The sequence below is a fragment of the Epinephelus fuscoguttatus genome, linkage group LG4 (assembly GCF_011397635.1).
Source record: "Epinephelus fuscoguttatus linkage group LG4, E.fuscoguttatus.final_Chr_v1".
Lineage (NCBI taxonomy): Eukaryota > Metazoa > Chordata > Actinopteri > Perciformes > Serranidae > Epinephelus > Epinephelus fuscoguttatus.
The window spans coordinates 24,768,763-24,782,169 of record NC_064755.1 but is presented as its reverse complement, the minus strand read 5'-3'; the positions used below and the strand labels follow the sequence as shown (position 1 = coordinate 24,782,169).

The following is a 13,407-nucleotide window of genomic DNA, read 5'->3' as shown; positions in this document are numbered from 1 at the left end:
TCATCTGTTTGTACGATTTTCTTTTTTTTGTAGTTGTCAAACTGCACCGATACATGTTCCAAATAGCAGTAGTAAGGCCTGCCGAATACTTCAGTGTAAAGGAGAAATGACCGTAAGACTGTGCCCGAGCAGTAGCAGTATCTACAGGGATGACTTACACGTTACCAGATACTGCAGCCAAAGTTCAAATGGAAAGTGTTATCATGAAACACAACAAAAGCAAAGGTGAGAGTGCTAAAACGGAAACTGACGCTGCATTTACAGTGTGTTACTGTACTGCGAATTCACCCACAGACACAAGTTATATACAGTTAAGATTCCTCTCCAAATCCACCCACCCACCCGCCCGCCTACCCACCCGCCTACCCACCCCAATGTGAACTGTTTAAGACTGAAAGCTGGAAATTCAGTTGTAAGGGAAGAGTTGGCACAAGGGCTTGTTCTTTGGCAATGACTTAAGCCATGAAATCACGTCTACAGACATATGCTTATCATTTACGCACTAAGCCACAGTCAGGTCAGCACACTGGTAGTCTATAAAACGCCGAGCTGACTCGAGGTGACGTTGTTACAGCTAGCACTAACAGTATCTACACCGCTGAGACTTGAAATGGAGAGTTCGCTTTACAAAACGCTATCAAAGAGGTGTCATATTTTGATTGGTTGATCTACATTCTGTAAACGCTATGAGTGCCCTTAGCTTAGTTTGTTCTTTTGCTTGTCTCGTCAGCTACATTCACATTACGGATACAAAACACGGTGTGATCAGCACATCGGCTCAAACAATGGAGTGAAAGTCTTTATGACACTGGAAATGAAAGCAGATTATTTTTATCAGTTCTCTTTTGGGACTTGCTACTTGGCTGATAAGAGCCATTTTGACAGACCGTGGAGCGCCTCAGCTTTTCTATTTCTGAAAGATTTTGGGTGCAATGGAAAGACATGGAAAAGGTTTCTCCCACTGGAGGTTTTGTTATCTCATTTCTGAGAACTCCTGCACCCACAAACACACAAAATTAACCACAGACGCTGAATTCTGCACATATGTTGTACTAATGTGCACACACACACACACACACACACACATGCACACATAACCTAACAATATGACCCATTAATCTCCACGGCAGACAACTGGAGACGCTGCTCTGACATCCTTTTGGCTGAGTGCTTCCTCCAAAAGGCTCAGGCTTTTCCAAAGCTGGAAACTAATCAAACATAGAGCTGCTTCTGGCCTTAGGTTAACAAAAGCCCCTGTCAGGTCCTCTCGCTTCGCCACATGAGCCACGGAGAGCTTCACTGGCTTGGCACCAATGAGTGGATCAGGGGGGAGGGAGGATCAGCAAACTCTTCTTTCTGCAAAAGATCATCTTGTCCGGCTTCCCATAGGCATGCAGGCCTGATGAGAATGTGGGATTTAATCCCAGGTGGATATCCTGAGCTCTGGAGTAGCTGAGGCTCTCTCACCGCTGCTCTCATCAAAGCCCAGTCCTATGAAGCAGCTAAACGCACGTGATGATAGGTGGGGAGCACGGTGACTTCGCCTCGTCATTAGACTAAAGTCAAGACATGACAATACTACTAAAATGAGACTCAGGGCAGCGACAGCGCTGCTGGCAAGCCACCGGTCACATCACAGAGCCAGAGCAGAAGAGAGGAGCCGATGTACGACACAGCGATGATACTCTAACACTCACTGACAGATACACCACAAGGATACTGTTGTAAAGGGACTATAGATGAACTGTGCAACACTCAATCCACAATAAGACAGCGAGGAGGTTGAGGAAGAGGAGTGAAAGAAAATCTTTGCCCGTCTGTGCTGCGTTTCTCATGAAAGCATCCTTTTCAAAGATGTGATACCTCTTGCTGTTTGAGTGGAGCATTTTTACATCCTCAAAGGCGTAGTAGGCTGCCATGGTGAAGTTAATGTCTCCAGAGGAGAGGAGGTCAAACACGCAGGACTGAAAGTACAGGTCCTCCACTGGGAGCCGCTCTTTGCACTTGGCCTTGGCGGACTGGTAGGTGAAGCCATGTGCCGCAGTGCCGCTCCTGCTCCTGCCCGCGCTGTGGGCCTCCGCCGCTCGGGCCTTGAAGTTCCTGAAGTCGATGCGCTGGTTGGCGGGACAGCCGTGAAGACACAGGTACAAGTCCTGGTTGTCGCCTTCCTCCACCGAGTTCACGACTTCCTCCGGCATCCGCACGGCAAAGGTCAGGTAGCGGCCTACCTGCCGCACCACTATGGTTGTTCCGATGTACCTGGCCTGAATCTCCACATGCTGCCCAGGAACCTTCTCCACCACGCGTAGGGTGTTCGCTCCGTGCCGATCCCCTCCATTCTTGGAGCCATCTGCAAACGCAGCCGGCAGCTCGTCTGTCTCTGCGTGGTACATCTTCTGATCCACACATTCCTGGAAGTTCTTGAAGATGATTGTCAGCTGCAGGAGGACAGAAAAAGAAATCTTATTAACGTTAATTATAAATGATCATATGTGTTAAGACCCTCACAAATCCAAGTACACAGTCATTAGTGTGTTTTTCTGGTCATTTAGAAACTCCTTGTTAACGGCAGTAAATGTTTAACATCAGATTTAAGAGGGAAGTGCTTCTACTTTAGCATTAAGAACAAGTTTATGCAATATGTGCCATCTACCCCACCACCCCACTTAAGTGTCACATTTCAGCACTGGCTCAACATGGGGGAGGCCAAGGTAAACGCCCTCAAAAAACACGAGTCTCGGCCACGTAAAAATCAGGCCTCAGTTTGCAGACACAAAGACGATCCATTCATAGCGCTGAAAAACCTGCCTGTGAACCCCAGAACTATGCTCCAGGGAGTGGCGTCGGGCCAGGACAGAGCGATATACTCTGCAGCTAATTAAGTGAGACTGGTCAGGACTCCGCAAGCTTGGTTTCATCAGGACACCAATGCGCCATTGTCAGAGCGGCGATACCGGGACAGTAGAGGGACTCTGATGTCCACTCGCTTGGGACCAGAGGACAGGAGGGGGAAGTCTACAGAATACTATATTAGCTTGACAATTCATCTGTTGCACCAGCTCCGTCTCAATTCCTCCTACCCCTCGGGTAACATTTCCCACCTACATTAGCTTCTGTTTTCTTCCCCTGGATCATTTCTAAAGCTTTTAATGAAAACAAACAAAAGAAAAATGCCTCTGTTATCCCTGCATCAGAATGAAGATGGAAATAACCAGACAGTTTTATTTGCTGTAGCGGGAGCAATGCGGCAACACAGAGCTCTGCTAATGCAGATCTTTTTACCAGAGGGGCCTTGTTTGCACAGGTGGCATTGGCTGCTGCCTTGTTTTCCCTTTGTCCAGAATCAAGATCTTAAAAAAAAAGCTGTCTCATTTCCTTCCAAGAACAGCAGTGTAAAAAAAACGCCATTACTTTAAAAGCTAAAATCCCCACAAATGCTTAATAGTATCATTAGGAAACCTTGATTGCAGTAAATTATACTTTCTACCAACGTGATTACGGACAAAGTCCTCTTATACCCTGCAAAGTGGCTGAGGTCCACAATCACTGCTGTGGAAACTCTGCCAAATCTGGACCAACCCTAAGTGAATTCACCAACGACAAATACTCCTGCTTCTTTGTGTTTGACCTCAGGTTTTACCGAAAGCCATTTCAGGGACAGCCCGTCCAAACTAACCAGTGCACCATTAAACAAAACAACAATAATGAGGAATGCGCTGCTGATAAAGCTTTGAAAGAAAATATCTCATAATGTAGAGAAAATATCTACAGCTCAGTGCAGACACAACATTTCTCTCCACGTAATGTGCTCGGTGTGGACTCGGCTCTAAGTAGGCCAAACATCAGCCCGAGCTGTCCGCTGTGAAAAGTGAAAATGGAGCCTCGTGTTAACATTTGATGCAGCACTGCTGTTATAATACTAACATATCATTTATAAAGCTTATCAAGATCTTTGCAATTGAGCTGCTTTTGGCTTCTTTATCTGTCATTATGGACCTCATCCAAACACTAACCAGAGTCCACAGTTTTGACAGAGAAGCAGCTCTCACAAGCAGACCACATGAAAGAAGAGACGAATAAAAATATGAACAGCGAGCTGTTTTGATGTATCACTGACAAAAGGTCACCAACAGCTAACATGAAAAATCAACGCAACATGGTGCAACTAAAGATCATCTTAATTATGGATGAACATGTGGGGTTTTTTTGTTTTTTTATTTAGCCTGGAAAATGTCAGGAAATACTAAAAAGGCTTTTTGTTGTCTGACCAACAGTCCAAAACCCACATGTATTCAGTATGAAATGATAAAAAACTTTTGATTAGTTAAGCAAAAATGCCACAAATGTCCTTCTTAAATGTGAGAATTTGCTGCCTTTTTTTGCCTTATGAGAAAGTAAACTGAATATTTTGAGGTTTAAGAATATGACATGAGGATGTCACCATGGAAACTGTGTATTTAATGGAGAAAATAATCAGCAGATGAGTCGATAAATCAAAATAATAGCTGCAGCCCTAGTTCATAGCCTATTAGATTAATAAAGCCTTTGTGTCTAACCAAGTAGACCCTATTAACGTGCATACTGAATGAAGAGAAAGGATCCCCACCTTGCTTGTGGCTGTGGCCAAAGACCCCGGCACCACAGGAGTGTTGGTCACCTGTACAGACAGGTATTTGTTGTGGATAAGCGGCCAGGCTCCTTCCACCTTACACGTCTGGAAGTCGTCCCCAAATGTTCGCAGGTGTGGGTCTCCAAAGAAGCCACAGTGGGTGTAGTTGGGTGGCGCCGTGTTGCGCGGAAGACTGCGCTCATAGTGGCACACTTCCGGGCCATCTGAGCGTTCCTGGCTGTCGGGGAGGAGTGGCGGGGGTGGAGGAGGAAGTGGGGTGCGGGCACGTGGTTGAGATGTCGGCCCCTCCTTGGAGCAGTTATGCTGGCTCATTAGATCCTCTATGCCATGTTGGGCGGAGTGGTACGCCAAGTCCCCCCTGCAGGTACGTGCAGTTCGGCGTACACAGCTGTTGTACGCACGCAGCGCCGTGCAAAACTCCTCCTCCGGTCCAGAGTTCGAGGTGGAGGCCCAAAATTCGGAGTTACACTTGAGGATCTTGCACTGCAGAGTCACTGTCAGGAGGAGGGAACAAAATACGAGTTGAACAAAAGAAACCAGAGGCCAGAGAAACATGATAGTGACACAGAAAGCTATAAATACACTTTGGCTGTTATCGAGGGTAGTTTAAAAACCACAGATTTACATAATCCTGAATCTAAATATCTAACGCCAATGCAGCCATTGTTGTTGGGGAACAGTGCCACACACTTTGTTTGACTACAGAACAGAAAGGGAAAGCACCTTGGTACTGTTGTTGCTATGAGTTTTGTTTAGGCACCATGAAAACTGACAAACATCGACACCTATAAATTTATACAGCATGAAACTTTGTATTTTTGAGCAAACAGTGCACAAACCCTCACAGGGGAAAGCAAAAAGCCGGTCTGAACCTCCCTCAGGTCAACCTGGATATAAGATAACACTGCTGTTTATCGCAGAATACTTCCATTTCACACCCAGTGGCTTGTGGTTTATGTCAAAGTAAAAAGGCCATTTGGGATCCTAATCTGTACCTTTCGTGATAATAAACGCCGCTCAACTGTAGATTGTTGTCTCCAGCTGTATTGCCACATCCGGCCAACTCTTTGCACAAATGTTCTTCAAACATTTCTCAGGATGCCCTGTTGCCACACCGTGTTTGTCCAGTATTACCTCTGACTAATAAACTATTTGAATGGGCTGTGAGAAGTTTCACCCAGTGTCTCAAGGGAGGGGAAACCATATCAACACTTTGAAGTCACACTTTAAACAATATCCCTCCTGAAAGCTTCACCGCAGCTCTCTCCAACCCCCACACTGCCTCTCCGTTTACCACACGTTTGGTAGATGGCAATAAACCAATCTTGATCTCGGCTATCAGTGCATTATCACTCTGTTGTTTGATGGTAAGTGACTTAAGAGGAAAACTGATAAGGGTTCTGCAAACGTGCAAGGTGAGCTGGAAGAGGTGTCTTCACTGCATAAAGTGACCTGCTGCAATTATCCCATTGTCATTACATGGATATTAAGTCACTTTGAATGCAAAAAAAGGGGGTGTCTAATATAACATTACACTGCTACTGCTACAGCTCACTTGACCTTTTGAAAGTCTTCTCAAAAATAGCTGTTTCAGTGGACTCTTAATATATCAACTGGCGAATTCAAACCATAATCACACTACAATCTCTACCAAAAAAATGTCTTTATGTTTCAAGGGCAACAATGAAAACATTTCAAAATGCAATGCCAACTTGAAGTCTGAAAAATGCAGCTACTTTCAAGGAGCTGAAGTGAAATACTGAGGCATGCACCATCCCCCAAACAAAACAAGGGTTGAGGGCTGCAGCAGCTCCAAAATGACCTCTCACTTTGTTTTGTCTTCTTCTAATGAAATAAAATAAAACAAAATAAACACTGACTACTTAAAGTTGTCAAATTTTGCCTTGTAATGGCATGGCTGTTCACTTTCGAGCCTGTTGTAATATTTTCCAAACATCCAACCTTTTCCAGACGCCTGCACGTAAGCACTTGGCCCCAATATCTGTGTGATCTAGTAGAATTGGGTAATTTTTGTATTGGGTTTGGTTGGATTCCAATTGATTGGCTGCGGCGAATTGTACAATTTTTCGCTATTTTTGTATAAATTGCTGACTTAATCAAAAACCGCAACATTTTTAGGGAAAGTAAGTAACTGAAATTCAAATACAATGTCTGTTAAGTATTTCGGCTAATAAATTAGGACCCAACCTGGCGACTTTGCTTGACAAAGTGAAAAAGTAGTTAGTTAACGCAATGGTTAATAAAGTTAAACACAACGTTAGGTAACGCGTCAGTGAGAGCATGCCAGTTGGTTGCCACTCTTTTAACTTATTTTAAATGTTTTACTTTTCAATTTAAAAATAAGAAGTAGCATCTTACCGGAGGGGAAGAGTGAGAGAAACACCGCGAGGACTCTGCACACGTCAAGCGCCGAGGGTCTTCCTCTTTTCCCCATAACCATCCATCCAGCTCGGGGTCGCACTTCACTCCTCTCCCTGGTCAAACCGGATGAAGGAAGGACAGAGGAGAAGAGTTAGAGCCGCCGAGTCCTCGTTGAGAAACTCCACAAAAAGTCCATAAAAGAGTTTTGAAGTCGGTCCCGTCTTCTCATCACTATCTGGTAAGAAGTTGCTGCTTTTTATAACTCTCTTTTGTACGAGTTAATTCAGCGGCTACAGCCGAGTTAGCTAGCTAACAGTCAGTGCGGGACAAACGGCTGAAAGCAGCCAGCCAATCTATCTTCCTTTTAGGGAGTGTCGAGAAGGTGCAGCCTCTGTGGGCCAGCGGACACACTGAACCAATCACGGCTGCCTGCTCTGCCCTTAAACCCCCTCTCCGAGTTTCAAATTACAAGTCAATGTGTAGACTTGTTCGACGACGACCGAGTCTCCGCGACCCACAAAGTGGTAGTCCACAACGCCATATAAGAGAGGTCTGATTTGCGGCTGAGAGGAGCACAACAATAACCTCAGTGTGGAGGGGAAACCTGGAAAGGAAAACAGTGTCATCTCCTCACAGGGCATGTGTGCTGAGGTTTGAACAGAGGAGAGAGGAGGAAAACAACCAGCAATACAAACAAACATCACGTTTACTCACAAAAACATGCAAATAATGTTTTTACCCTTCATATCAGTCCTCACTGCCATGTTTAAACCTACTGTTTCATATGGCTATCACTTAAAACGGTGGCTACAAACCAAGTTAACCTTTTCAACCCCATAAACCCATTGGCATGTCAATTAAACTTACCTGAACAGCAAAAATCCATTTAACTTTGTTTTTTATTCTAGTGGAGAACCCTTCAGGTTTCTGAAGATACCAACTTTCTCCAATTAAATGTTGGATAAATGTCAACAAAATGATGCAAAAAAACAGCAAGAATACATTGAAAGAAATAGTGAAGCCATGATAAACCGGAGTCTTGGCATCATATCATTGAAACAAGCTGTTAGAATACACATAATTAGGCCTTCACCTTACAGTTAAGTCCATTATAGATTAATATTTGTCTATAAACAGTAATATAATGGTGAATTTTGCCCATTACAGTTTCATAAAGCCAAAGATGACATTATAATATTATAAGTGGTTGTTTTATCCAACCAACACTTCACAAGCGAAAGATATTCGTACATGACAAAGAAAAGCATCAAATCCTTATGTTTGACAAGGCAGACTAGGCAATATTGGCACTTAAATGATTAACCAATCATCAAAATTGTTTTTAATTAATTTTCCGTTGCTTGACAAATTTATATATCATCTGATAGTTTCAATTCTATGTAATACTAACCAACTGTCAGGCATATTGTTAGCGCAATACGGGGTACATATAAAAAGGAAGTGCTTGATTTTAAAGGGTTAAAAGGGAATTTAATCTCCTAACAATCAAATCAAACCAAGGACATATAGATTTTGTTTAAATATTGGGGAGGACACATATCGAATGGGGTGTATAGGGTCATCTGCCAAGTGTTTGAGTGTCAACCAGTTAATTTGCCCTATTCTGGTCATCTTTGTGCACCAAACTGTGCCTTGTCCGCATCAATTTCTGGTGTAACTGTCTTTAATTTTATCAAAGTAAATGTCCTACGTGATACTGACTGTCAGGCATGTTGTTAGCATGGTAGGGGTAAATATAAAAAGGTAAATAGAGCTTGATTTTTAAGGGTTGTAAGGGAATGTAAAATCCAAGACAATCAAATCAAACCAAGACTAGAGGCTTTGTTTCAATACTGGGTAGACACATATGAAACACATATGTATGGGGTCCTCTGCCAGAAAATTTTGAGCATCAAACACTTAATTTTTTTCTTTTCTGGTGACTTTTTTATGCACCAAACTGTGCCTTTTCTGCCTCAATTTCTGGTGTAAATGTCTATAATTTCATTCAAGTAAATGTCCTCTGTTGCTTTAATGTTTCTATCTGCAGGGGACAGATGCAAATGTTCTAAATATCGAGGGGGGCCGTGTCTCCTGCGCCCCCCCCCCCCCGAAATCTACGCCTGTGAATCAAACTGAACATCACAGGGAGCAGAGCAGAGAGAGCACATTTAGAATCGGTGTTTAAACCCCCACTTTGTGTGACATGCCTGTAATTACGTGATATAAACTCGTCCTCAGGTTGTTAAATGACCAAAATTCCCCAGGAAAAGTACTGAGCTGTGTGTTCTGTGCTGGATGGAAGCATTGTAGTTTTCACCGAGGGTTACACAGCATGTAGCAGTTTAACTCGCAAAACAAACCATGATGCCTTGCTTGAGTTTGAATCACAAAACAGTACAGGAAATAGGCCAATCAAAGCTGAAACTACAGGACATGAATCCAGGTTAGCATATCCACAATGTGACAGGGACCAAAAGGAGTCCTTTAACATTTGATTCACAAGTACATTGAGTAAAAATTAGGAATTCAGGACTTGTAGTCGAGTATTTTTTGCATATTGTTTAAAGGACTCGAGTACATTTCCACCACTGATCAGAAGGCGTTGATCCCCTCCTCTAAAAGCCATAACACCACCTCTTTTGATTGTCTTTTACAAACGACACATTACTGCCGTCTTTACTGCCGTTTAAATCAAAATACAAGCAGACAGATGGCTGCACACTCAGGTTGTGGCTGGCTGTACAGTATTTTTCCATAGTGCGGTGAACGTCTTTGTGAACGCTGTCCCTCTGGTGGATGATGGATACATTCGTGTACAATGAGGTCTGAGCCTACACATGTTTTCAACAAGGGTGGCCCTGTGCAGGCTGATTTCCAGCTCTAATATACCATTCATTCCCATCTGAAGTGAATGACTGCAGCTGAAAGGTAAAAGCTGCTCGCTGATGTGTTTTGATGGATTGTGGAACATTTTTTTTGGCACTTTAGCGGGGACACTGTGGGTATAGAGACAAACACAGGAAGGAAAATGTCCTATGATGCAAATATCTTTACGTGTTAGCCGACTGCTGGTTAAAAAAATACCTCAGACTCCTTGTTTTTGAGTCACATCCAGAAAATAGATGGTGCAGATTGAACATTTGAAACCTGCTGCAGACGAAGATGCAACATGTTTGTACATTATTTACAGTCTAGGTGTTAATATGGTATGCTTTGCCCCTGCTCATATAATTAGTCAGTGGATTGGTTGTTAATGCCTTGGCTGAGATCTTTAGTCGATTACTCGTTTTTTTAAATTGTCTTTGTCATTAAAAGATTTCCAGCATTATTCTCAAATAAGCTTTGGTCTTTACTAATACATATTTAGAAATACTTGCGGATGACTGCATCCATTTGCAAAGTGACGATTAAGACCGCAACTAACAATTATTTTCATTATTGATTCATCGGTAGCTGATTTTCACAACTAAGTGATTAATCGTTTAGTCCATAAAATGTCCAAAATTGTGAAAAATTTCTGTCACAGTCCCCCAGAGTGCAAAGAGACGTCTTCAAAGACGTCTTCGTTTACTATCATAAATGACAAAGAAAAGCAGCAATTCTCGCATCTGACGTTGTTTGCTTGAAAAATGACTGAAACAATTAATAGATTTTCAAAATGGTTGTCGATTAATTTTCTTATGATCGATTAATCGACTAATCGTTGCAGCTTTGGTGACAATGATACTGTAGAAAGGAATTATATTGCAAATTTTTTATAAATATCAATGGATAACCACTTATTTTGTAGTCCACGATCAAGTTCTTCAGTTAGGAGTGATTTCTTATTCGGAATAAGAAATATCAGATTATTCAAATTATTGTGTGAATGATTAGTCGATTAATCGATCAGTCATTTGACAGAAAAATTGTTCAAAAAGCATTTTAATAACCAGTATAATCAGTTAAGTCATATGTTCAGCAAATATGCCAAATATTCTCATGGTTTCAGCTTCTCAAATCTGTCTTCTATCACTGTAAAACAATGGCTTTTGGGGCTGTCTGTTGGACAAAAGAAGCAATTTGAAGACCTCATCTTGAGCTCTGCCAAATTGTGAGCAATTTTCGACTATTTTCTGACACTTAACAGCGTTAACAATCAATCAATAGTGAACATAATGATCACCTGCAGCACTAATTCTCATCACAAAGGCTAATTTTATCAGTTTGACTACGCCACCAATCAAAACCAGGTTAGGGACCCTTTTCTCAGTAGCTATTTCTCATCAAGCGTTTGCCATCGGCTGTATTTTGGCCTTTGGATGACAGCTTTAGTGACCGATCAATTGACACATTGATTGACTGACTGATTTTAACCTGTGGGTTTAAATAACATTTCCATGCAGAGAAAAGACAAACCATGTGTAAATGAGTAAATATCTCCACAGAGAGGCAGATCATGTGCCCCACATGCTGTGACAGGTAAAGGTGACATAATAGAACAATAAAACATCTCCATAAATCCAGCAGGTATAATCCAATCACGTTTGATGATGTGCTGCTTTAAATCTCTGCTTATCACTTGACACAGTTTTGACATTTCCACACACTAAATACGGTGTCATGTAAGCAACACTGGGGAGCTGCTACATCTCCTGTTCAGTGTTAAATTGTGTGCACTAGCCTACATTTTTTCTCTGGGCATGTGTCTTGTGACGGCCACAGCGGACTGATCCTCTTTTCCAACAGATGGCGCTTGTCATGAGCTCTGATATGAAACCTCAAATCATGACACAAACGCACATGGCATTATGAGGACAACCAAACCTGTCATTAAATTTGATCTTTATGGACAGCTCGGTTATTGGCCTAATTACATGCTGTCATGCAATTAGGATTTAAAAGGTGTAAATCTGCAGCCAGCAGGCGCATTCTGAATTGTTGCACAGCTCTGAAGATCATCCTCTTTTTTATTCTGCATGTCAAGTAGCCTCAGCGGTATATGTGGTTGGGAGCAGCTGTAATAAATGCAGACAATATGATAAATAAAACAGCTCTGCGTGCTTTAATATTTAAAAAGGGCACGTGTCATGTGAGTATAGTTTTTAATGCGCATTTCTTGAGTGACACCAGCAAAATGGATCAAGTTCTTAATATTGCAGAAAAGCAGCTCTCCTGCACAGATGGGTGTAAAATAGACATATTTTAGGACACGCAGATGCAGTTTGAACCCACAGCAAGCAAAGCAACAACTGGCAAGACTCCTGCGTAAAACAAACTTACACAATGTTGGTTAAAATCTAACCAAGAGGAACCAACCTTGGCGACTGCATGGGCTCTCCGCGACTCAGGGAGTCCTGCAGGACACAGCGAACAGGAGCGAGAGGAAGCAGACTCCTTAAAAAATCTCCCCCTTTCTTTTAAAAAAAAAAACTCGTCCTGTGTGTCACTGTAATCCGAAATCAAACGCACCCAGCGGCTTTCTGAGTGTTAAATCCGCAAATGTGCGCATGGTGTCCACCGATCTGCGTCTCGGTGAAATGAAAGTGCTTTTTTTTAAGCTCTCTTGTTAGTTGGGATTCATTTAAACAGCCACTTCTCGCACCCAAAGGAGGGGGCACTCAGATCTCTGCAGCCATTGCCTTAACTTATCTGACTATCGGTCGATCGGAAAGGAGACATTATGATAGATTAAGTCCAGTAATTGCCCTCATCCGCGCGCTGGGTCCAAATTGTTAGTTATGGTCGACGACTGGGAAGAAAAAAGCCCTGAGGGCAAAGCTGCTGCTGTTACTGCCTGTGCTGCTGCTGCTGCTGCGTACGGCCCGATCCGCTGTCTGGATGTTGTGAAATGGCTAGTTAGAAAGTGTGAGAGAGACAATGATCGGCTCCGCATGACGCCGCTGGGAGCCCCAAATCTCAGCTGTGAGCCCCCCTCCCCCCCTTTCTGTAGTTGCTCACTCTTTGGGAGATAGGAGTCCTAAAAGAGTGAGTTGTACAGTGTTATTTTCTGAAACTAAACCCATGTATTGTCAGCTTTCACTTAAATCACATGCCATTCTTTTAATAGTGACATATGCCTTATATTTTGTGTCTTATTTCAGAATGATGTCAGTCTGCAGGATTTGGATAGTAGCTTCTGCACATTTTGCAACAAAAATAAGAGTTTAAAACTGACTTGAGCTTGTGACATCCAGTAAAATGCCCCCACCCTCACCAGATAACCTTTAGCACCCCCCTCATCTCTTCAAATCACAGGTTGGGAAAAAGACAAATCCATAATAATCAGGATTTAATGGAGGATCAGATGGACAAACACTTTGCAGCAGGGAGGTAGAAAGGGGGGGTTGGGTATGCTCAAAGGCAGAGAGGGCTGCATGGAGGCTGCACCTGTGTTTTAGGATCAGACTGCA

At 42.8% G+C, this 13,407-nt stretch overlaps 1 protein-coding gene across 1 annotated transcript; it reads right to left on the bottom strand.

Moving 5' to 3' along the window:
- Positions 1-350: 350 nt before the first annotated feature.
- Positions 351-12,903, bottom strand: rgma (repulsive guidance molecule BMP co-receptor a). The gene is made up of 4 exons (XM_049574741.1): positions 12,314-12,903; positions 7,010-7,125; positions 4,607-5,124; positions 351-2,438 (listed from the first exon to the last, which is right to left on the bottom strand). The coding sequence occupies exons 1-4, from the start codon at positions 12,325-12,327 to the stop codon at positions 1,734-1,736; spliced, it is 1,353 nt and encodes a 450-aa protein (XP_049430698.1). The 5' UTR covers positions 12,328-12,903; the 3' UTR covers positions 351-1,733.
- Between the last annotated feature and the right edge of the window lie 504 nt (positions 12,904-13,407).

Excerpts from the sequence above, each read along its gene's own strand:
- rgma (XM_049574741.1), bottom strand. Across the intron at positions 5,125-7,009 it reads TCTCTCACTCTTCCCCTCCG|TGACTCTGCAGTGCAAGATC; the intron begins GTAAGATGCTAC and ends TCCTCCTGACAG. Across the intron at positions 2,439-4,606 it reads TGGCCACAGCCACAAGCAAG|CTGACAATCATCTTCAAGAA; the intron begins GTGGGGATCCTT and ends GTCCTCCTGCAG.